The sequence below is a fragment of the Aythya marila genome (assembly GCF_965140915.1).
Source record: "Aythya marila genome assembly, chromosome: 17".
Classification (NCBI taxonomy): domain Eukaryota; kingdom Metazoa; phylum Chordata; class Aves; order Anseriformes; family Anatidae; genus Aythya; species Aythya marila.
Window position 1 is genome coordinate 8,431,272 of NC_139058.1, and position 24,195 is coordinate 8,455,466.

Genomic DNA, 24,195 nt, shown 5'->3' on the forward strand with positions numbered 1-24,195 from the left:
GTGCTTGTACTGCTTTGCTTACAAGGACGCTTGTGTGCCTGCCATGCAAAGCAAGCTGAGCCTGTGGAGAATTGAGCATGTCTGATCTATTCTTGGGGAATGAGTTGCTCCTATGCACATAAGTGCCCTTCTTCAGTTTGACATATGTTGTATGATTCACTGTTTGAATCTTTTTCTCAGGTTCAGGGCTGGCATCGTAAAGCCACATCCTGTGGTTTCTTGCTAGTCCCAGTCTTGGAAGGCCCATTTGCGTTGCCCAGTTACTTGTATGGAGACCCACTTCGAGCTCAGTTGTTCATCCCACTCAATGTTAGCTGCTTGTTGAAGGAGGGTAGCGAGCATTTGTTTGATGGTAAGAAATATTTGTTTCTTGGGTTTGCCCCTTGATGTGCTTTTCCTGCAAGTATATTTCCTGGCAGATATCTGACATGAAGAACCTCCTTTACCAGATGTGCATGAGCTGGAGGAAGGGCCTGTTTTTACATTTTAAGAGCCGTTCTCAGGAAAGTGGTACTCAAAGGAAGCTGTGCGGGCAGGCTAATCAGCGTGTAACAGTGTATGAAATTGCCAGCAAGAAGTTGGAAGGCACAGGAAAGGTTGCCTCCCCAGTGGTCAGTGTTGCCATAATGTTGCATAGCCTTCACTAGCCTGTAGCAAGTAGTTAGTTGTTCTGTTTGATATGATGTTATACTGTGAAAGTGCATTTTGCTGGTAGACACTGGCCAGAGCTGCTCTGCATTTGTACCCTGCATTTGTTTATTCTCCTCGGTGAGATTAGGCTTTCACAACCACCATCCTCTTTACTGTTGCTATGGTTACATTCGTGGTAAGAGTGTTTGCACATGAGATTAAGAGCTAGAAACTGCAATCTCCTTTTCTGCAATGTGACCTCGCCCTTCTGTGTGATGCTGTTGTGGTAAGTCTCAGGTGGGAGCTCAAAGATCAGAGAGCACTGTGAGAAGAAACAATCAGTAAAAGGATTAAAAAAAAGATTATTTTATTCATTTTCATTAACCCTTTAATTCTTTATTTTCATAACCCAATGTCCAGGTGTAGATGTAAAACAAAACAACAACAAGCAGTGACAAATCCACGTGCTGTGAGGTCACTGTAGCCTCACTGAAGCATTTTCAGTGCACTTTGTGGTGATGCACAGCACCCCATTTGCCTTCTTTGCCCCCTCCTGTGGAACTCCCATTAAGCTCCTTTCCTTCATCTCTAGAGATACAAAAGCTAATTTCAGGGATAAATCTGCTATTGGTATATATAAGACATATCTCTAAGAAGCAGGCATTCAAGGGACAGCTAGCAGAAAACAAGTCAAACTAAAAAATTGCTAGCAAATACAAAGTGCACTAAGGTGTTTTTGAAGAAAACAGGTTTTGAAAAAGAAAGAAATGAAGTGGCTTTACGAGGTAACTGTTATCTTTTGCTTCAGGCTTTGAACCAGAGACATACTGGGATCGTATGCACCTTCTCCAGGAAGCAATAGCATACAGGTATGTATGGAGCAGAATGACTGAAAGGTTCCTCTCTCCTTGGATAAGATAGGATGAGGATCTACGCTGAACTGTCACTCCTGGGTCACCTGGGCTCTATACAGTCTGCCTCTCTGCAGTCTGCTTGCCAGTTATTAGATTAAAATGTAACTAGACTGTCTGGAAGGGCCCCTGTAGGTACAGGAGACAGGCATATATGGTTTCAGCCTGTCACCAGCAGACCATCTCTAGTCTTATGGAGGACGTTGGCTTTGAAAAGTGCCCTATTCTTCTAAGTTAAAAGCAGATAGACTGCAAATAGGACAGTTAATTTCTTCATGTGTGTTTGATGTAGTCTTGAACTAGATGATGCCCAATAACTGACAAAAGACTGGGATATGAGCTGTACACAGAAGGTTGAGCACAACGAAAAAGGAATTATGGCAAGCTTTCAGCACTGTCTAGCCGTAACCCACTGTGCTTGAACTGCCAGTTTGTTTCACAGTGTTGCTACCAGGGTCTTTTTCATGATAGAGAGACTGCATTTTGTAACGGAGTTTAGTTTGGAAGTATGAATTCATTAGCTTAGAAAGCAGGAGAGGAAGAAATATTCTCCAAATAGCAAAGAACTGTCAGGTGAGCTGCTCAAAGTTCTGTATGTAATGTTTTCCAGCATGAACAAAATGATGTTACAGTTTGAGATATATCCAAGGAACATCTTTCTTGACTATTGCTCTTCCCCTGTTTTTGTGCAGCTGTTTCATTTTGCCAGAGACTGCTCAATACCCTCCCCAAGTGAGCTACAGGCTCTTGTTTCTGACCCCCATTAGGACAGTTGTGGAGTTACAAGTTTTCACATTGTACCTATCAGAGGCAGAGAACGTTTGGAAAGGCTCAGTTCTCTTTCTTCTTTCCTCCTCAAGAGGGGAAATGCTGTAAAACTTTCTTTTGTGCCCCTGCCTTTGGCTGAAGGAATTATAGCTGGAGTGGCTCTCGTTATTTTATTTTTTTTTATTGCCTTGGTGTTTGTTTCTTCAGATTCGGATTTGTGCAAGATAAATACTCGGCTTCTGCATTCAACTTTCCAGCTGAGAACAAGCCCCAGTATATTCATGTCACAGGTGAGCAATACTTGGCAGGCGGCGGGGGTGAGGAGGAGGCTGTTATAAACAAAAGAACCATTTTACATGCACTTTGTGTTTTGTCAGTGACGTTTGTCCTCATTACGTCCCTAGTCAGAAGACAAGTAGCTGTATCAGCCAACACAAACCAGAAAACTGGCAAGATGGTATGAAAGCACAAAGTGTTGCTGCTAATGAATGGCACTGGTTTGAAATCTTGCTTTATGGTGTCCCTGAAACTTTATATGTCCAGGAGATGGAGAAATAATAAGTCAGTTTATTCCAACTGCAGTATAAACAAATGTGCATCCAGCATCTAGCAGCTGGTAGGGAAAGAGAATGGGAGAAGGCAGTGCTGTGCTCTTGAGCTTAAGGTCAGGCAATGGATCCACTTGCTCACGTAATTTTTCTTCGTAAATGTTGGTTTTCTGTCAGCACTTTTAACTGAACTACATGCATAGCATATTACATTAAAATAACTACATCCAGAGGTGTTGCTGTGATATGAAGGCAATGATGAGAAAAGAGCATCTGGAAGATTACAGGAGAGAATGGGAATTGATGTAAGGTTAGAAAGATGGATCAGAGCATACCCCTTTGCTTCGTTCCCTTCTACCAAGAGAAAGGCAAGACTAAGTGCTCTTTCCCACTGCTGTAATTTGCAGGAAGAAATAGCATGTGAAAGGAAAAATATATTCCATTTTATCTTGCTAAAAGGCAATGGCAGGGAACTCAATCCATTTTCCTTTTCAGAATGTAGTATCAGCTACCAGTTATAGGGACTCAGGTCTGCTTAAGGCTAAAGTCCTGTCTGTTTCCTTCAGGGACGGTGTTTCTGCAGCTGCCATATTCAAAGCGGAAGTTTTCTTGTGGGCAGCAGCGACGCCGGCGCAACTCCACTAGCTCCACCAACCAGAACATGTTTTGTGAAGAGCGCATTGGCTACAACTGGGCCTACAACACCATGCTGACAAAAACGTGGCGGTCCAGTGCCACTGGGGACGAGAAATTTGCTGATCGGTTGCTGAAAGACTTTACAGATTTTTGCTGGAACAAAGACAGCCGGCTTGTGTTGTTCTGGACTGACTGCCTAGATAAGATGCACGCTAGTGCTCCGTGAAATAGGGTTGTATCTCTTAAGGAGACAGCTAGAAGCTTTACCTTGTGGCAAGGAAGTAGAGGGGGAGAATGACTGGAAAAGAGCCTCTCTGTTGGATTCATTTTGAGGCTCCAAGGGGACCTGATCAATATTGCTGTTGATATTCAACAGAATTTGATTAGGCCCTTGGAAAAAGAACCTGAGCTCTTGGCTTGCCAGTACCTATCACCTGACCTCAGCTTGGTATCAAGTAGCTGCTGTCTTTGATTGCCAAAACTTCCGTTAGAGCAGGGAGAGTGCAAATGGTTTTCAAGGGCAGTTAGATTCAGCACCGTGTGGTGGTAGCAGCTTGTCATCACTGGAAATGATGGGTGCTGTTTGCATCTGCCGTGCCTGACAGCAGTCTCTATCTTTCCCTTTTGAGGTGTACCTGGTTGTATGAATATGTATGATAAAATGTGAAGAGATGCCTGTTAAGTTTCATACATGTAAATAAGTAAAAATACAGAAACCCAAGTGACCTGATGTTTTGTTGTAACTCTAGACAGCAGGAGAGAACTGGGGAGTAAAGGAGAACATCACCAAAAGGAAATACTGCTTCTTAAGTCCTGCATGATAATGAAATGCTCAGAGTCCGGTGGTGGGACTTCATCCTCTCCAGCGCAGGATGTAAAACGGTGTCACGCAGCAGGAGCAAGAAGCCAGTTACCAGCCTGCTAGGCTGGCATCGGAGCCAAAAGAGAATTCACAGGCAGCTGAGTGGAGGAAAAGGGGGGTTCAGATTTTTTTTTTAAGATGTCTGTATGCAGCAAAATGCAGATGCCTGAACTCAAGTATGCAGTCTTTGCCTTTGCAAAGAAAGGTAGCATACATCCCGTGGAGCCAGATATTGAAATGTGAATTGGGGGTGGGTTTGGGACCTGTGGCTGGCAGCGCGGTGCGTGGGTGGTGGTTGATTCCTGCTGCACAGTGGTTGCTGCTGGCTGTGCTCCTGGCTGTGCTCGCTGTAGCGGAGTCAGCAGAGGGCTGGCACATTCACACTGCTGTTCAGACCTGATTCAAGGAAAATCATGGCTGCTTCAGTTTTGGCTCATCTCACGGAATGACTCATCTGTTATTAGATGGGACCCACCTAGAAAAGATGGGTTTGAGTTGCATTCCTCTTTCAGTTCCTTTAAGTGTGTGAAAATTATCAGGGCACGTCTGAGCCCCATTAACATCTTAAAAATAAATAAATAAAAGGAAAAAGGAAAAAAGAGAAACCCTCCTGTAAACATATCTTGCTGCCCTCTATTCTACCCCCGCTTCCCCATGAACACGTAGCTGTGCGGGCAGCCGTGGGCTTGTCAAAGCGAGTGCTGTGGGGGAGAGGGAGGTGGAGGGGGAGACCGTGCCTGGGGCCCTCGAGGTCAGTGGGGTCCCGGAGGCTCTCCCCGTCCCAGGTGAGCCTCCAGCTGCCTGTGGGGGGGAGGCTGGCGGCAGGGGAGGCTCCTCGGGCCCGGCCTGCAGGTAGGGGCCCCGGTGCCTTGCAGCGGGAGGCACAGGCCTCCACTTGCTCCCCACCACCTCGGGAGGGCGCGGGGGTGGCCCTGCTCCTCGCCCTGCTCCTCGAGCTCGCAGGTACTTAACAGCTTTACCCCCCTGGCCCAGAGGATGGGGGCACGGGGGGGGCTTCGTGCCGGTCTCCTTTCCCTCAGGAAAACGGGGTGAAAGCAGCCTCGATGGTCGGAGTTAGGCTGTGCTTTGCTGCCTGGCCCTGTTTTGGAAAACACCCTGCTTTGTTTCCCTAGAATGGGTCCGGGCTTCAGCTGTAGCAGTTTGTGTTCCCCGTTCAGCAGCTTGGATGGGGGGAGCCGGATTTGAGAAGGGGGATCAGAGCAGGGACCTGGGGGCAGTGGAGAGCCAACAGCACCCCCAGCACCCCAGGGCCCCTGACAATAAGCAAGAGCTGAGCAGGCGCAGCCTAGAGTCTGGCTTCCTACAGCCCTCCTGTACTGGCGTCCAAGAGGGTTTTGTTGTTTTATTTCCGTTGTGTATTTTTTTTTTTTTTTAATGCAGACCATAGGAGCTAAAAATAAGAGATAATAGTTTTTATTTAACCACAGTTTTCTGCATTGCATAGAAAAGGTTTCCAGCAGGACGTCAGGATGAAGCGGTTCATGGCCATGTTAAGCAGGAACAAACACAAGGATCCCCCACCCACCAAGCTGCTGGATCTAGCGGGACAGCTTTGCCGGGACCTCCAGAGCTCGTTCCCTAATCTGGAGAAGCTGGTTGGGGCCGTGATGAGATGCAAACAAAAGATGCATTTTCTCACTAACATCCATGTTGTCCGAGCTTGTGTGTTTGTTCACATCCGTAATGGGCAGCATGACACAGCCTGCAGGCTCCTGGAGGTAGGGATGTGTTCTTCCTAGCTTCATGGAAACAAAAAGCAGTGTCAGAAAAATAGGGTTTAGAACTGTTAGAATTGAACAGAGGTTCCCAATCTGCAGCGTGTGGAGCATTTTCAGCTGGTGTCCAGTAGTGGAAGGTGTTGCGTGTGGACGGGTTGATCTGAAACCCAGGGTAAGGCCTCTGCTACAGGCAGTTACTATTAAACAGTCGAGGGGAAGAAAGTAACTGGGTTGTAGTTTGTGAAAGCAGGATTTTGTTCTGACTACTGTGATAGAGGCTTGTAACATACCATTCCGATTTAGCGTTGCAGGGCAGAAGAGAAGGAGGAGCTGGTGCAACTTTGGCATGAGATTCACTACCATAGGGTTATGGAGAAACACCACAGAGATTTTCTGACACCACTGCAGAAATTTCGTTGCAGAAAGAGGTACCATGGCATAGGAGAAAGCAAAGTTTTTCTTCTCTGCTGTAATATTTATGTGCAGATAGTAGAGATTCAGAGGCTGCACATCTCAAAATGACTGCATCTGGGAGCTGGGTTTTTCCTGGGGTTTTGACCTCATGGGGCAATGTAAGAATATTTCCCTTGAATATGAATGAATCTTTTGGGGTCCTTCCTGGTCCTGTTTTCTCGTATGTACAGGAATCCTTATTTCCCTCTCTCTTGTGCACAGGAATCCTCCACCTATTTCCCTTTGTCCTGAGGGCTTGAAAAATCGAAACTATTCCAGTGAAGTACGCCAGCAACTGTACAAATTTGCTGCAGAGGTGACAACAAATCCAAACAAGAAACAACGGGTAAGGATATGCTTCTTCCAGACAAGTGTCCTTGTCACAGAAAAACAGCATTCTGTGATCAGGGGTCTATGGCTGATTTCATTCTAGATCTGTTTTCAGAAGCCCAGTGGGGCTGGAATTCTCAATATTTGATCTTTCCCTAAAGGTTTACTTAAAAAAATTAGTAATAATAATAATAAAAATTAAAAATAGCAAATTAAGTTAATGCTAAGTAACTTTGCTTGCCTTGGACAAAAAAATTAGGGGATATAAGTTCTTTGCTGGGCTTTTTAGCAGGTCTAATCTTGTACTGACTGAACGTAGGCAGTGAAATATTGATCATTCAAAAGGGCTATATTATAGTGATATATAGTTCTGATTTGACTGGGTTGTAGCCTATACGCAATTGCATTTTGCTCACCAGAATATATTTTGTACTGATTTATCACATTAAGCTCATAGAATTTGAAGACAGAAAAAAAAAAAAAAAGGCACTGTTAACGTATGCAGTTACCTACCTTATCTGAACAGGGACAGAGTTATAATTCAAGTGACCTGTGAATTTATTCAGTAACCCTTGTTTGTTACTGTTTTGCAATGTAAAAGCTTTAGTCTTTAATGTCTGCTCCTGTGGTGCTCAATTATTCCAATACCCTTCTTACATGATGCGGGATGAGCTGGTGAATAGTTCTGCAATGTGAAGATAGTTTATTTCATACCCTTTTCACAAAGCAGCAACAACTTCCAAATTTTCATTAAAAAATATAAATATGAACTGGGAGCATAATGAGATTGACCTTCTAGGACTTAATAGTGCAGGTTATGATAATAACTTGTATGTTAATTTGCCAATATATTCTTCATTTATGTCATCTCATTATTTAACAAGTAGTTTAATACAGCACATTTTAGTTCTGTGAATGTGTTGCAGATGTTTATGCTGCTCAGGGTTTGTGAAAACTACTTAATGTGGTAAATGCATTAATGTTTATGCCATTAGTGTCGTGCAAGTGATGTGAAGCTGTCATTCTGTAGAAAGAGCATACTTTGCTGAGGTTTTATGCAGTATGTTGCGTGTTTAAATATAGTAATATAAAATAACAGTAAATGGTTTCCTTTAACAAACAGATTGTCTAGGGGAACAGGGTGAAATCTGTTTTCCAGCAACTCTTTTGAGTTTATAAATCAGCCTCCTTAATGGCATCCACATAGACTTATTGGAGACCTAGAGAACAAATGTCTCCAGTGGGTTTGAAAGCTCTTTTGTCTGTCTGTCTTTGGAACTGAAGGGAAAGGTCTTGTTATTTGGATGTGGTTTGTTCCTTTTTTTTCTTGATTCCCCCCTACACCTGGGTTTGCAGGAGGGATTAGCTCAGGACATGAACCTGCAGCCAGCTCAGGTCTATAACTGGTTTGCAAATTATCGACGACGTCAAAAATCCCGCATCTGTCGTGAGGAAAAGCTTAACTACTTGTGCCCTGAGGGGACCTTGATGCACCATGCAAAGGATCAGCAGAGTAGAGGATCCTACACTCCACAAACTGCAGGTTTGTCTCTTCTTAATGGGCTTGGGATGTGGCCCAGAAAGCTGAAAAACAATTTTTAACTTCTTCAGGAAGAGAAGGATTTTCTTTCTGCAGAAGCAGCATCTATATACTGAGGTATCAAGTGGCCACTGGAGAACTCTGCTTCAGTGGAGTGCCTCATCTCTTGGCTCGAGGCTGTCACTCTGTAGGAGGAGCGAGCTTTGACAAGGCTTGCGCGAGGGCAGGTGAAAAGATATGCCATTCTCAGAAGGGGCAGCAAATGAAAGCAAATACATGTCAGGCAGTAGGTTTTAGCTCTCAGCCTCTGGGATCAGGACTTGAATTTGCAGATTGATCTGGGACCAAAATGATTGCACTCTGTGTATTGGTCACATTGTTGTTTTAGTGACTGACTAGCAATAATTCACAACTTGCTGTTTTGTCTTTGATCTCAGTGATCACTACTGTTAGCAGCATTTACTACTGTCTGTTGAAGAGGATGAAAGAGATGCTAGTGTGTTCATGTAATGATGTTGACACCTGCTTTTTTCTACATATAGCAGGGATCCAGTGCATCACAGCTGCAACACCTTGCCTTCTGCCTGCCTGGCCATTTTCACATTGTTTCTGTCTGTCTTGTAGCCTTCCCAATGCTGGATTGGATGCAGAGTGCCTTTCAAAGCCAACAAATACCAGTGGCTTAAAGGAACACAATAATAGCTCATAAACTTTTTCCCAGAACATGAAGGGGATTATTACAATACAAATAGGTCACTCTGAGCTGCAGTCCACTCCTGTAAAACCCAGTATTTCTGTGCCCCTTCACAAAAGTTTGACCAAACTTCAGTCATAGGGAAAAAGAGGGCCTTGCTGCATTTTGCAAATTAGACTGTTATTTAATTGCTTTTTGGAGTAACTGTTAGCGTTCCTTTGCCTGCCTGGCTTGTGTTTTTCAGGTGGATCTTATGTAGGCATTGGCTCTGAGCAGACAGAGATAAACGTCATGCCCTGTGACCCAGGGTGGGAGCAGGCAGCTACAGGCATGGATAAGTCTCCAGAAGGAATGTACTTAAAGATGCTGGAATCCAGGTGATGTATGAAAAAGTCTTTACAATAACAGTTCAGAGATGAAGCATCCCTTAAACTTTGTCATGGAACTGACTTCCATTTCAGTTCTCAGGGGACATTATTTAGGGAGTCTTGATGGGAATGGTCCATGCACAGTTTCAGGCAGGTGGAGCATCTCATAGTTAATCTCCCACCTGCCAAGGGCAGGAGTCAAAGGTTGAGCTGGGGTGTCTCCACTCTTTGAAAAGCAAAATGTATGGCTAATGTGTTTCCTCCATTACTACAGCTTTATTCAGAGCAGTGCACTGTGCGAACCAAGGACAAGCAAGGCATTGACGACTCACATCACTGAACAACCTGTAGCTTTTTTCAGTGAGGCTGTGCTGGAACCAGGAACCTGCTTTAACTCTGCCGTCTTTCAGCCCAGAGAAGCAGCAAGCAGTATTGACGCTGGCCCCCAGCTGGATAACTTTGTGGTGTGCTCTTGTGGGTCCCTTATCTTCCCAGGTGAACATCTGGCCATGTGGCAGGCCCCTTCCAGCACCACAGGAGTCTCCAGCTCCATGTGGACCCCAAATGTAGAAGGTTAGTAAAAATTAACCCAGATTATGGCCCTTAAGAGTTTTTTCAGGCTTCTCTTCCCTTTGCTGGAAACATGCTTGTTCAATTACATGGCTTTCCCACATCATGACAAATGGCAGGAGGGCGTATCTTCAGCTCCCATAATAGCATAGGAAACCTGTTGATTTAAGGTGCTGAACCAGACATTCTTGCCTACTATCTTGCTAAGACTGTAACTCCTTCTTTAGATAGTGCTTTTCCAGCAAGGTGGACTCCTTTTAGCTTTTCCGTTGGAAGGGTCCCTTCAGGTGCTGTCTGCTCACCTTGTCAGTTCACAGGCTTCTGGGTTTTTAAACCCCTGACAATTCTTCAGAGGCAAGTGCTGATTGCCTGAGCAGATGCTGGAAGCATGGTGCTCATCTTCAGCAACACTTTCTCACTTGCCTTTCTTCTTCCTGCTTTTCTCTCTCCCTCTCTGTTTCCTTCCTATCCTGTCTTGTTCAGCATTCCCACCATCTCTTTTCTTGTCCCTGTTCTTCAGAATGGCCTTGATACGATACATAACATGTGCTTTTGCTATAGGTCTACAGAGTGGAAGGTGCTGTGACTGCTATTCGCACAACCTCTGGTGAATGCACAGCAAAGAGGGGGGGACTAGCTGGGTCAGAGGTTGAGGTCATGTTATCTGTAATTGTCTTTAATACGAACATTTATTTCAGCAGGTGTAAGAGCTCCCTTAAGCAGAATCCCTCAAGGTGGTTTTATTGAGGCCAGTTCAGGAAGAATCATTCGGCAGTCAGATTTAGAGGTTGAAAGCTTCACCCTTAGAGAAGGACAGCTAGGGACCCTGGAGGCTATTCTTCCCCACAGGTAAAGGAGTGTAAAGCACAGGGCTTCTCAAAGGCAGGACTAACAATGATGTTGTGAATCTAGCCTTGTCCTGATTCCCCTATTAAAGAGGGCTGCAGAAAGTGTGGTAATGCATCTCATTCCAGGGGCCTGACTCTCTGCTTGTCCTCATCAGATTCTAAAGATATTTTTATCTGTGTGCTGGAAATGGGAAATGCTGCATAAATGTGTGTGTGTTTTACAGCGTGGTTAGTACAAAGGAGATTCAGGGCCAGCATCACAAACCCCTATCTTTAAAGCAGGTTTGGCATTTAAGCCATTTGCCTGTTTTTCTTTTTGGCAGAAAATCATAACTTATACTGATCTCTGCGAGAGCTGACCCTGCAGGCTGGGTTGGTAGGGCCTGTACTTAATCCTAAAATAGTTTTTTGTAGCTTCATAACCTCATGACAAGATTATTCCGTAGTGCAAGCTTTCCGAATTGGAAGACAGAAAGACAGGCACTGTTCTGCCTTTTTGTTTTCCACCTGTACCGAATGTTTCAGACAGCAGGTTTTCTCTGGGACTTGAGATAAATTCACAGAACGCAAAACAACAAAAATCCGTGCCATCTTCCATGTGTTACACAACTTCCATAATGTTACATAAAAATAAACACTGCAAAACAGACATTATAAAGTTCCTTTAATCTGCTGATCTGCAAGACAGATCAGGAGTAGTAGTACCATTTTGTAACCCTTCTGCTTGACCCTGTCCAGCATTTGTGTTAGCATGACCCTGTCAATAATGTGTCAAAGAGGTAGGCAGAAGAAGCAGTTTTATTCCAGCTTTGCAGATGAGGAAGCAGAGGCAGGGAGAGGCTTTGTGGCTTGTCAAAGCAACAAGGGAAGGCAGTGATTCACTGGAGATAGAGATCAGTAGATTTTTTTGCCTCCCAGTTAGTTCCCTGCTATAAACATTTCTGCCTTTTACCTCTGTTTCCCAGTTGGCTTGGTGCCTACAGTTGTTCACATTCATGTCAGACTCCCTCCTCAGAATTGCTGGGGTGAACCCAGGTCTAGGTATTGTGAGCCCACCTCAGCCTGTGTTTTGGGATTTGCAGTTTTAAACTGTGGCTAAGGATTATGAAAGATGAGTGAGGAATTGCTGGCAATATTTTGGCTGGATGTAAAATTGCATGTTCTGACTCTAGAGTGAGCTCATGTTTATTTTTAAAGTATGTTCCACCACTAGAAGAAATCTATGGTGAATGTCTCCTTGTTGGGTATGTCAGTTGTGCCAGGAATCCATAACACCCTTTATCATATTCCTGGCAGGGGCAGGACTTGCTGCTTCATCAACACCTTCTGGTGAGGATACAGTTATTTGAACTCTGTAGACCCTACTTAGTTTAGTGGCCTGGTCCATCTCCCCTCAGAACCTTGAACTCCCCAAAATACCATGCATGCTATGGACCTTAAATCTTTTCAGGAGTGAGTGAGGCTTAGGCTGCAATCTCACCCGGGCCTTTTTGCAATTTCTCTCTAGAGAGCCAGCAGACCTTGGGTGGGAAGTCTTGGGTGAGATCACTGTGCAGTGATGGGCAATGAGTGAGGATCACCTCTGTTATCAGGCAGTGCCCTCTAACAGGCTTACTGGATTAAAGAGGAGTATTTTGTCACCCGAGTCATCTTTAGCAGCAACGTTGCAATGAACATCACTCATCTGGGGACTTAAGAAGGAGTCAACAGCTTAATCTGTGAGGCAGATGAGTGGTATTATCCTAGAAAGACAGGGCAGTGAAACTATCCATGCTTTGGTGATAAAAGTAAAGCTGAGAGAAGGAAATTATTTATCCAGGGTCACCCATCTGGAGTGGACTTCTGCTGTGATAGTCGCTTCCTGTATCAGTCTGCTTTGTAGGTGCCAGGGTGGAGCTGCAAGTCAGCCAAAGGAACCTTGATCTGCATGTCTCGTTTTAAAGGTGCTCACCTGGAAAGGACTTGCCTTGAAAGCTTATTAGACCAATTTTGGTTTATTTCTTTTATGGGCTTTTTCCAGTTGGTCCTACGCACTTGGGCTGTATCCAAACCTCTCACACTCCGCAGGGCTGTGAGGTGGGAGTGTGAGGGGGAGCCAGGCTGGGAGCTGACTGTCTCCATCTGCTCCTGCTGCCTGACAGGAGGGTATGATCCAGCTAGTGAACTGGAGGGCCCTGTGGGGCACCAAACAGATGCTCGCCTCTACAGATAGTGTTGTTTTATCCTCTTCATTCTTCTGGTTGGGACAGGTGGAATGTAGCCTGGCTAATGGTTCGTGCAGAATATGGCTCTCCTGTGCCTCACATTTCAAGCAGAAAAGCACACTGAACTCTATAGAGCAAGACAGACTGCGTTTATGAGCCATCTTATTGATTTAGAAAATACCAGTGCTGGGATGTTTGTTGCAGCTTACCAATTCTTCCTGTGCTTTGCAATGCCAGCTCAGTACAGTAGGAATCTCCTGCCATTAGGCTTGCGCCCCAGATAACCCCATGCGCGTGACACTGGCAGGCAGCAAGTTTCAAATGTGCAAAAGGAGGCTACTTTTTGGCATGTTGCTTAATTAAATCACAGAATTTGTTGCTAAGGGTGTTGTGCATGTCAAAGTGTAAGTGGGCAATGATAAAGGATGAGAGGAATTTGTGGGGGTAGGGGCTGAGTCTGTTTGTCATTAGTAAATGTAATTGCATGAATGCAGCCTCCAGCAGAGGAATCCCGAGACTGATTGCTGAAACCTGGAGGGGATCCCAAGGAAGGGCAACTTGACAAGAAACAGCCCTGTTCCTTGTATTTTTTTCCCAAGTTCTATTAGTTGATTCCTTTGGTTTGGGCTTGTATGGCTGTTCATACCCTGGAGTATTCCTGGCAGTGGTATGGGCAGTGTTGTTGGAGTACAGATATGGAGTTGGTGACGAAGGGCATCCCATCATCGAGTACCCAGTGTCTCCTACTTGGCGCAGTGCCTGCAGACTCTTTTCAGACGTTGGCAGAGCCCCTGGGGATGTGTGGATGGGGAAGCCATGTCCCCAGACTGTCGGCTGATGGCCTTGAAAAGCTATAGTAGAATTACAGCTAATGTTGTGGCTATGTCTAAAGCTACCTTTGGATGTTTTGACTCTGAGGACCTCTGTGTTTTTAAAATATGTTCCAGGAGAAAGACATTTTGGTAGACATCTCTCTGTTTATGCAGAGTGTTCTAGGGGCATAAGGCAAGTTGCAAATGGAGATGTCAGTCCTGTATACTGCTCCTGGTCAGGCTAGTCCTCCCATTGCACAATCTGTTTTTTCAGTCTGTGACAATCTGAAGAAATGACACAGGTTTGTAGTCAACAGAACTCATTATCTTTTCAATGAATAGTCTTGTCAGCAGCCCCTCTTATCCTGCTGCCAGACTGCAGTAAGTGGTAAGTAGGGCATAAATACAAATGCATTTGTAAATCATCTTTTTTTCTTACAGTTCCCATCAGACTGTGGCTGGCAAGCCTCAGTGCCCACCTGTTTCTGCACCCTGCATGGAAGAAAGCCAAGCCATGGGACAAGGCCAGGTAAGAGAACACACCTACGTTCAGAGAAGGGAGCTCAGCCACACACACCTTCCTGCTGTAGCATTCTCGCAGGAGATGTGAAATCTCACATCATATATTGTATGAAACGTACATGATCTAAGCATATCTTTGGAATCAGTAAGCTTGGCATTCTCTGAGTACCATCCAGCAGATGCTGGGATGCTAGGAGAAGAGGTTTTTTTTTTTGCTTTTGCCACTTGAATTGCTTATCAGACCTTGATTTGTACTAAACACGTCATTGCAGTGATGGCCAAATCAACCTTTGTAGATCCAAAGTATCATTTAAATTCTGAGCAACGGAGGGTTCACCTAGCACTGTGAATTCAAACTATGCCTTCTTTTGGTGCTTTTAAGGCAGCAGAGAATAGAAACTAGAATTGTTCTGCTTTCAAGGGAATGGGAGCACATCTATGAATTAACTGTTACTCAAGAAAGCCCTATCTAAACTGTAGCTTAAGCTATTCGTAAAGTTTATTTTTTGGCTTCAAATCTATTGGTCTACCAATGAGTTAGCATCCGTTTCTGTTTCTCCTGCAATGTCAGCTGCTGGAGAAAACCTTTTTGAAAGAGATTTTGAAAAGCAGGAGACCATCTCTTCTGGCCTCATTATGGGAAGCGGCTGCAGCTCTCAGGGCAGTAACAGAACCTCTTTTGAGCCTTTGAAAGCATCAATATAAAGATCCATATCTTGGAAAGTGGCCTTTTTACCAGCCATAATGGGAGCCAGATGAGTAGGAAAGCTTTGGGCATTAATAATGAATGAGCCTTTTCTAAGATTTCCGGAGTATGCAGTCTCTGTAGCTAGTGTTTTCCTCTTGCTATTTTGGATTTAGGCACTGATTTTGTGATTGCATAGAAACATGACACTAGGTGTAATATGGTATGGGAAACAAGATACCATGTGATGCCTGCAGATGTCAGAAGGCAACATCTTCAAACCTTTGTAATAGTTATTCCGTTCAGGAATTCAGAAGAGCAATTTTTTTTTTTTGCAAATTTTAATGTGTGCTGTAGGAAAAGGAGGAGCTTGAATGGGTAAATGTTTTTATGGCATTCCACAGGCTTCCTGGATGCTCTGTTTCTTACAGGATCACCCAAGGATGCATTCCCTGGGCTTGTTGCAGGGATATACAACATGTGGTTTCCATGTCTGAACCACAGCTGTGCAAATGTACGCTCCCTGTGCCACACATGACTTTCAATTCTTTGTGGGTCATATATTCCATCAAAATTAAAAGGACAGTAAAACAAAACAACTACAAAAAACAGTTAACAGATTTTGGAGATGTTCCTTTCCCTTCATGAATAGAACTCCCTTGTCCAGGTGATCATTCCCTTCTTAATTAGTTCATCCTGTTTTTGCCCTCCATTGTTTACTTGCTTTTATAGAAACCAATGTCTTGGGCAGAAGGAAGGCAGTTGCTTTTCTCTGAATTACGAAGGGTCGAATTGCACACAGATTGTGCTCGCCATTTTTACACCCATGTCCTGTACAGATGGATTACTCCGCCTCACTTCACGCACACAGCCTTCACTACTGACATTCCTTCCCCTCTCACAGTCTTGTGCCACTGTACATCTGCCCTAAAGAGCAATTCCACAGTGAGCAACTGCATCGTTAAAGTTCGTATGTGGTGAAGCTTTCATTCCTCTCCCGTGTCTTTCAGGTGCTGGAGGATCCAGTTGGTGACCCATTAGCCGATGATACGTTCTGGGCAGCACAGCTGCTCTTTGAATTCTCAGCTGGGGGACAAATGTGACCTGTCTACAGCGATGCTCAATGTGGTCTGCACTTCTCCAGGAAACACCCTATTCTTTCCTGTTTTTCTCTCATTAATTTTTTAAAATGAATGAAGAGTTTGACATGGAGTTGAGGAACAGAAAGAATGAGGTAGATGGATGAAGGCCTTTTCTAATAGTTATGCAGTTGGTTTTAGTTTTATGAAGAATTTTGCAAAGAATATAAGAAACCAAAGGTACATTGTGGATTGTAGGTTTTCACTAGAGCAGTCTGAATTTGCTCTGTGAACGTTAAAATATCAAGTCACTGATTCTGTGTTAGTTGCATAGTTCTACCTATAGCACTGGTCAGATAAGAGTCCTTCATTACACCATGCAGGCATATGAAACTCTACTCAGAAGGAATAAAATCTTAGTTACATTGCCTAACAGTTGGATATTGGATACGAGATAACCTTTATCTCAGGCATGGAAAATAAGGACTCAGCTAAGTGCTGGTAAAGCACTGCTGTTACTCATCTCTGCACTTCTGTTGTGCTGCTGGGCATCACTTTGAAATGTTCCATGCTCTATAGTGCTGTAGGAGACACAGACTGGAGCATGGCAGAAATTACAGTGCTAGAGTTGCTGTTCTTGCAGGACTGGAAGGGGGGCATACAAGTGCATTGGTAGCTAACGCTGCCTGCATCTGATTGCCTGCAAAAGGCGGATAAATGGTGGGAGCCTCTTGATCCGTTTCAGTTCCCAGATCTGGATGGGCTGAAATTGCACAGGCAATTGTGTCACCCTTCAGGTGGTCTGCGGCAGTGTGACGCTCAGCAGCAGCAGGTGAGCGCATCCTATTCGCCCTGCAACGCAGTGTGAGCTGCACGAGGTGTCTTTGAGCAGGGGCTAAAGCTGTATTTGGCTGAAGGCTACTTACTCCACAGGGGTAGGCAGTTCCAAGTGTGACCCACCTGGAGAATGTGCACAATTCTGTGCTTTTTGCCCAGTGCTTTTCCGTGTTTAACCCAGCCTGAAGGCCTCCTGTCGCACTCACTGCCTTGTGCTGCTCACAGATCAGGAGCCCTGTTCCTTTTCTTTCACTTTCAGACTAAGAAGTAGAATTGTGTATGAATAGCTAAGCAGGCTTTTGATGCAGGTTTAGAATTTCTGCTGTAAGTCATCAGGCAGTCTTTTTGGTACTTTCTGTAACTATTACTGGTATTTTTTAAATAGCAAGGTATTGTGAAAGGGGTAATCTTTGTCAAATCTACTGCTCTGAGATGAACAAAGTAGATGCCTCCAGAACCGTTTGTAATAGTTGTCAAATAAAGGTTATGAATGACTCTTTCTCAAGGGTTCATCTTCAAGGTAAGAGTATGAGGTAGATAGATTATTCACACACGGTATTTCTTAAACCCCCCAGCACTCGGGCTGTGACCCTGATATTCCAGAGCTCCTTTCTCTGGATCTGGCTTTAAATGCCCTTTTCCTGGTGGATGCTTCTGCTCAGAACACTGGTGAGGGGAATGCTTATGTGTACGTTCACACTTTTGTCTCCTTAAACAATGGGGCTTTGCGCGAGCCGGGGCTGGCACGCGGGGCGGAAAGGCTGGGCGACCTCAACCTGTGAGGGCTGTGCTGTCCCTGCCCTGCCAGCCTCGCTGGGCTGCCTCCATTTTAACGCTCTGTCCCTCGCCACCCCTCCCCTGCCCTGCAGCAGGGCCTCCCGGCTCCGCCGCCCCTCCCCGGCCGCTTGCGCCAAGCCGGGGCTCGCTGAGGCGCCCTGAGCCCGCCGCGCTGCTCCCGCCGCCATGGCGGCCGCGGGCCGGCTTCCCGCTTCCTCCCCATTGGCCGCCCTGCCCGCCGCGCCCGTAGCAACAGCGACAAATTTATCTCCCCGCCTCCTGATTGGCTGCCGCCTCCCGCCGAGCCATAGCAACAGCGGAGCGGGCGCGCGGCGACCGTTGGCGGCCGGGGCGGGGCAGGGGGGGGCAGTGAGCGGGGCCGACCCGGCTGAGGGGACGGCGGGGGCGAGGCCGGGGCTGCTGAGGGGAGGCCGGAGGTGCTGGCGCCATCCCAGCCCCGCCGAGTAAAATCCGTCCCCTAGGGCTTGGCGCTGCGGTGGGCGAGAGCTGCGGCTTCTCTGCTTGCCTGTGGTTGAAAGAGTAAGGCGCGGCCGTGCGCCAAGCAGCGAGGCGTGCCGAGGGAGCCCCCGTGAGCAGCCCTCACACGGGATCCTGACAGACTTTTGTGTGAGGTGCCGCATAAGGTACTTTGTTTCTCCCCGTTAATGACAGGGCACGTCACTGCCGTTATTATGACTGAGCTAGTCATTCGCGTATGAGAATACATGCGGATGAAAGCCTGTGTTTTATGCTTCCCTGCTGTTGAAGATTGATACATTCAAGTACAGGAGCGATGCTACTCCGTATTTGAAAGCAAATTAAAATACATCTCCTTTTGAGACGTATTTTCATTTGCTTTCAAATACGTAGTGCTGTTGCCTGTCAGGAAGATGATGCAGATTAGATGAACACTTCTCCACCTGTGCAGAAACTTCAGACACCTGTCACAATTTAATAGTTCGTTTTCTAAAGAAACAGCCCATGCTAGGGAATGCAGATACTTTGGGTTTGGAGATAACTGACCTTTGTTTTACTGCCTTACCAATACCTCTGTCCTTAGGCCTTAGTTTCTAAATAGTTCAAGACCACAGGCATTTTGACTGTTTAGTTTTAAAGAGGTGTCACTCTAGCACCATTCCGAAGAAGTGCTAGAACAAGTATCCTCACCAAGCTTACCTCTGAGCCAGGCTTTGCAGCTGAAACACAATAACAGCTTTTTCTCATACTTCATTTAATGAGTTTCATTTCCAGATTTGGCACTGTTGCTCTCTGGAGGACAATTGAATTTTCTAGGTCATTTCCCAGATGAAATAACTTATTACTTCTTTGTAAACTTATATTAGATGAGTCAAAGTTTGATATGTGAAATCCAGCAAATTAAAAGTATTTCTTTAAGAGATGTAAAGCCGAGTGGATGAAGTACGGTGTATTCTAGCCCACCAACATCTTTGCCACATACCACCTGGGTATAGAATCTGCACAGAACACTTTTGAGGAGTTAGCTGCGTTTGGATGAGAATTTGCCACCTGTACCTGCAGGCGATCTCACAGAATCTGACCAAGCAGAGTTACAGGCAGCTGAGCAGAGTTCAGAGGTAGGCTGCTGCTTCCCTGCCCATCAGCAAGCACAGGCTGGCTGTATAGCCTTGTGGCAGAGGAATCTGCTGAGCACTGGTGCCACTTAGCATCTGGCTTCCTCTGCCTCTGGGGCTGGGTGGAGTTGGTCCTTTGAGGGACAGCAGGGTTCTTCACATTGTATTTACACTGTGCCATCATTTGAATTGTTCGGTTTGTGTATTACCTTGCTCTTATTTCCTAGTTGTGATCTGTATCCCCATCATGATCCAGATTGCCTATTCTGCCATATGTAGCAAGCTCTGGATGTGTTTATGTTGTTCTTCTGTGGAGCTGTAATTAGAAGTACTCTGAGCATGTGACTGACCTTCCCTGAACTGAATGTGCTGTACCTGCTGTTGTCATTCCTCCTCCTCCTCAACATGGCATGCCCTAGCAAAGAAAGGAGCTTGCCCTAGATAGAAAAAGCAAAGATATTTTTAATTTCAAAATTCATAAAAGGGCCCAAAGAACAGTGCTCACATGAGCTAATTGGTCACAAAAGGGGGATGGAGATCTGGGAGCATTTTCAGAAGTTCTGTTAATCAGCTGCCTCAGAGGTGAGGACACCATCCCAGCGGGCAGCTTTCCTCTTGGCACTTTGGTGGATGGGCCCTAAGCCTGGTGAGGTCAGACTGAGCTGATGCCTGTCAGCAGTTCTGAGCTACAAGTGTGGTATAGAAGTGGCAGCACAGAGGACCTGCGTGGCAGCTGCCTGTGAATGACTTCTCTGAACTAATCCACTACAGTGCTAATGAGGATTAATGACATGAGCAGTAGTTTTCCCCGTTCTCATCCCCCTTGACAGCCCCTGCCTGCTCTCATAGTTACTGAATGGGCTCATCTGAGGTCCACAAATGCCAGGAGAGACAACTCCAAGGCCAGTAATTTCAGGAACTCTCTTCTGGGTGCCTGCCTCAACTTGCTTAGGGCCTCATTTTCAGACAAAGTGAGCAATTATGCAGAGGCTCAAGTAGGGCACCCAGAATAAGAGGCCACTTTTGCAAATGTTGGCAAAGGCATTATGTTTTATCTCTGCACTTCATTAGTCTTATCCCCAAAGTCTTTCGTGTTATGTTCTGCAGTGAAAGGTCATTGTTTCAGATCAATCATTTTCAGTAGGATTTAATCCATTTTTATGTCAAGATAATCCACTTTGGTAAAGTTCGAAGTAGAGTAAAAATTCATTTATCAAGGAAGATCTGGGCTTATTTTTGAAATGGGTTTGCTGATGCTGAATCTTTGAATTGCGTATGATGAGGTCTTGGGGGTGGTTCCAGAAGTGATGGACGTCTGAATTCTGATCTTATCTCTGTGTTGCAAATGATCGGCACCTCTGAAAAGCCCAGGGATTTAGCAGGATTTTTATTTATTTATTTATTTTTGACTTTCAGCATTTACTTAGTATGGGTGCCTTTTTATCTTTCAAGTAGGGCCTTCTTTTTAGTATGGTGCTGTGGTGAAGGCTTCTGATAAGCAGGCTTTTTCATGTTTCCCTGTTTATGCTTGTAAATTCTGCTTACTTCCCTTTACGTAAAGGACAAAAATACATTCTTGTATCTGCATAGGACTGGCAAAAACCATAGTCTGAAACAGCTCATGAAGAGTTAAAGCTGCTTTCAGTTAGCTCCTGTGTTCTTGCCACTTAGAGAAACCCCCACAACTGAGCATGCTTCAGCCTCCTGTGCATATCCCTGAATCATTCTGGCAAGTAAAAACACTGCCATAATCTTTTATTCAGACATAGTGCTCATTCTTCACTGGACTCTGAAATGAGCAAATGCTTGGAAATAGCACATTTTGCCAAAGAGTTCTGAGGATTTATCAATTCATGTCTGCACAGGGCATGCAGAACATGCAAAAAGTGACTGAGTATGAATGCTGAGTGATACTAAAGACACTATCAAAAAACAGGTTTGGGTTAACCTCTCTCTCCCTTGATGGCATGAGAGTTTCACAGGTTTTGTACAAATTGCTGCTCTTTTGTTTTAGGGTTCTCCTGTTGGTGAATAGATGCATAATATATGACAATTCACAGCATGAAGCCCATTGCTTCTGAGCAGCACTGAGGCAGCGTAATCTTTCTCCCTTCATTCTAGCTTTTACCTTTGAGTTATGAGGTAGGTTCTGTGAGAATGATTGAAGATTAATATGAAATTGAAATATGACAAGTAGTAGAATATTTTTACACACACTGTGACAGCCTAGAGGGTTCTGTTGCTTGTTAAACTGTGGTGTATGGTTTGGCCAGAAATATATCACTGAAATTATAGTCTCTTGTGGTTTGGGAAAGAATCATCACACTTCAGCTACACCCACTCCTATCTTCTGCTCTGATCTTGTCATTGGTTACAACACCTTCCCTCCCTGATGTGCACTTATCTCACTTCATTGCGGGGATGTGCTGCCAGGCTTCTAACAATAAAAAATATGGATAGTCCTGAGCCTGTGAAACAATCTGTCCTTACAGCACTATTTGAACATCGTGCCCCCATGTAAGTGCCAGTCCCACCATTTCCAAGATCAGATGCTCACAGATTCTCCATCTTTGTCTACCGTCCCCATCTCTACTGCTTTTATTGTGATGTGGAAACCGGTTAAACTCCCACTTCAGTTTGTGGTTGCCTCTGCTCTCTCAGTTTTTCAGTGTCTTGTCCCCAAGGCTGCATCATTTAGCAGTTCACTAAATAAAACATTCCCATGCTGCAGAAGAGAGGGGAGATGACTTGCTGCAGGAACGAGGTGGATGTTAGTGGCAGTACCACTGCTTTAGTTCCATGTGTCTCAGGAAGAATGCATGCAGCAAAAGGCGTGTGCTCCCCCCTGCAGCTCAGCAACTGAAGGGGGAGGCTTTGGGCAGCGGTGTAGGGCCGGGAAGACTCTGGTACGCTGTCTAGTCGTTCCCCCATCACATTTCCTTTCCATCAGCGTGCCCTGTAGCTCAGTCCCCTCAGCTAAGCATCAGCCCTGGGAGACTCCCTCCGAGATGGCTTGGCTGTCCCCGGTGCCCCTGCGTGGAGCCGCGCAGTGAACTGGAACGGCATTTCAGCAGGGAGCTATTTGCGGAACGTCGGTGCTGCCCAATAATCAGATATGCCTGTGGAGCGGAGCCACTGCCTTAGGTCATGGTGCAGTTTGCAGTGCCATAAGTTTCTCCATCTACAAATTGTTGCAGGGTGTGGTCACTGTGCCAACGGCGGCTCTAAATCCTGCCTCGTGGGAGCGGTGTTCCTGAGCTCGGCCGGGATCGCGGGGCTCTGCAACGCAATGCCTGGTGCCTGGCATCTGAGCTTAGCAGGGGAAACAGAGCTGGGCAGTGTTTGGCGCTGCATTCAGCACTCCAGTAAAAGGACTGCTGACATTTCCATTTCTCTTTGTTTTTTGTAACCCAGTTTACAAATACCGTAGCAGAAATAAAATAGTAGAATTAAAGCTCTTTGCCTGAGCTCTAATTTGTTTGCATTTGTACCTTTGTAGGTCCTGGGAGCCACTGCTGCAGCTGGAGATCAGAGCACTAGACGCTGTCCACACAGGAGAATATAGGTACTCTCCCCCACACCTTGTATGTCTGAAATGCAATCTCATCACTTGCTTTAGGTTAAGGTCAGGCTCTAGGGATGCTACATACAAGGTTGCCTTATTTTAGCACTTTGCCTTGCAAGTGCTGGATTTAGACATGTGTAAGATTTTAGAGCAGTGATGTTACAAATCACCTTGTGGATTCCATATTAAGAGGTTTTGAGATGCTGTAGACTGAGAAATAGCCATTATACAGAAGCTTCAATTCAAAAAAAATTATTTTGTGCATGTGTGAATATGTCCACGTATGTTTGGTGGATTAATGCACATTTTTCGACTCAGTGGGTGAATAACTGGTTTTAAAAATACTTGTGATCTGTTTCCCTTGGGAATCCAAAACTGCTGCACCAGACTCGGTTTTGTAGACCCTACAAATTTTCAGAGCTGTTGCAACACTTCGTGGGCTGACTAATCTCTGCTAAGGAGTTACTCTGAACTGCAGAGTTTCCAAATTGGAGAACTGGACTGGGGGTTTTGAATTGGCCCATCTTTTGCTATTCTTACATGTGTCATTTTAAAATCTGTATTTTGACTTTGAATCATACCTTTTCAAGAACATGCTCCTGATTGCTTTAGATAAAAGACCTTTATACTTCCGTAAATCCAGTGTTTTGCATTCAAATTAAAAGTGTTGCATCCATTCTGATAATGAATTGTGTTGATATGTGGGATCTCTTCAGTTAAGGTTCTATATATCTCTGCCTTCTCTTAGAAAATGTACAAATAAAATTAAGTTAGGAAAAAGGCACCATTCAGCTTGCGTTGTGTGTACGTACAGCCGTGTACTTCACAATACTGTAGGAGCTGTTCCCTCAATGTTCTGGCAATCAGTTCACAATCTCACGCGTGCCTTTTATCTTTGTATTTCAATAGCTAACATTTATTCTTATTTTTATCAATATTTATTAATCTCCTTAAAAATAAGTAACAGGCTTTCTTTGAAACATTCCTCCGGTCCCTTTTAATACCTTACTGTAGCATTTATCTTAAGTGACGTTGACCCTCGGCTGTTTCAAGCTACCCTAAGCACGGGCAGAGTTAGGGCTGACCCTGGCGCCACTCTGCTGCAGCAGCACCGAGGCTAAGCGGAGAGCAGCAGTGGCGGTAGCGGGACCAGGCGCTGCCCCTGCCGCCACGCGCTCTGTCCTCGTGTGGGGCTGACAGCAGCGAACCCAAACGTGCGTGGGTG

At 45.2% G+C, this 24,195-nt stretch overlaps 2 protein-coding genes across 7 annotated transcripts in view; both read left to right on the plus strand.

Annotated features, from left to right (window-relative positions):
• Window positions 1–5,032, plus strand: part of DEPDC5 (DEP domain containing 5, GATOR1 subcomplex subunit) — a 48,254-nt gene extending 43,222 nt beyond the window's left edge. For 4 of the 6 annotated variants that reach the window (XM_082774225.1, XM_082774226.1, XM_082774224.1 and 1 more), the window contains 4 exons: window positions 181–352; window positions 1,439–1,499; window positions 2,517–2,599; window positions 3,424–5,031. In XM_082774225.1, the coding sequence (XP_082630351.1) occupies window positions 181–352; window positions 1,439–1,499; window positions 2,517–2,599; window positions 3,424–3,719 (612 nt within the window). In that variant the 3' untranslated portion in view covers window positions 3,720–5,031. Of the gene's footprint in view, window positions 1–180; window positions 353–1,438; window positions 1,500–2,516; window positions 2,600–3,423 lie in introns of all 6 variants that reach the window. The other 2 variants (XM_082774223.1, XM_082774222.1) reach the window with 1 other exon arrangement.
• A 404-nt stretch (window positions 5,033–5,436) lies between these two features.
• On the plus strand, window positions 5,437–17,398 carry ANHX (anomalous homeobox). The gene is made up of 8 exons (XM_082774446.1): window positions 5,437–6,094; window positions 6,398–6,522; window positions 6,770–6,893; window positions 8,234–8,420; window positions 9,356–9,488; window positions 9,754–10,052; window positions 14,355–14,442; window positions 16,131–17,398. The coding sequence occupies exons 1-8, from the start codon at window positions 5,846–5,848 to the stop codon at window positions 16,159–16,161; spliced, it is 1,236 nt and encodes a 411-aa protein (XP_082630572.1). The 5' UTR covers window positions 5,437–5,845; the 3' UTR covers window positions 16,162–17,398.
• The last annotated feature ends 6,797 nt before the right edge of the window (window positions 17,399–24,195 follow it).

Excerpts from the sequence above, each read along its gene's own strand:
- ANHX (XM_082774446.1), top strand. The coding sequence starts at position 5,846 with ATGAAGCGGTTCATGGCCATGTTAAGCAGGAACAAACACAAGGATCCC. Across the intron at positions 9,489-9,753 it reads TTAAAGATGCTGGAATCCAG|CTTTATTCAGAGCAGTGCAC; the intron begins GTGATGTATGAA and ends CCATTACTACAG. Across the intron at positions 14,443-16,130 it reads AAGCCATGGGACAAGGCCAG|GTGCTGGAGGATCCAGTTGG; the intron begins GTAAGAGAACAC and ends CGTGTCTTTCAG.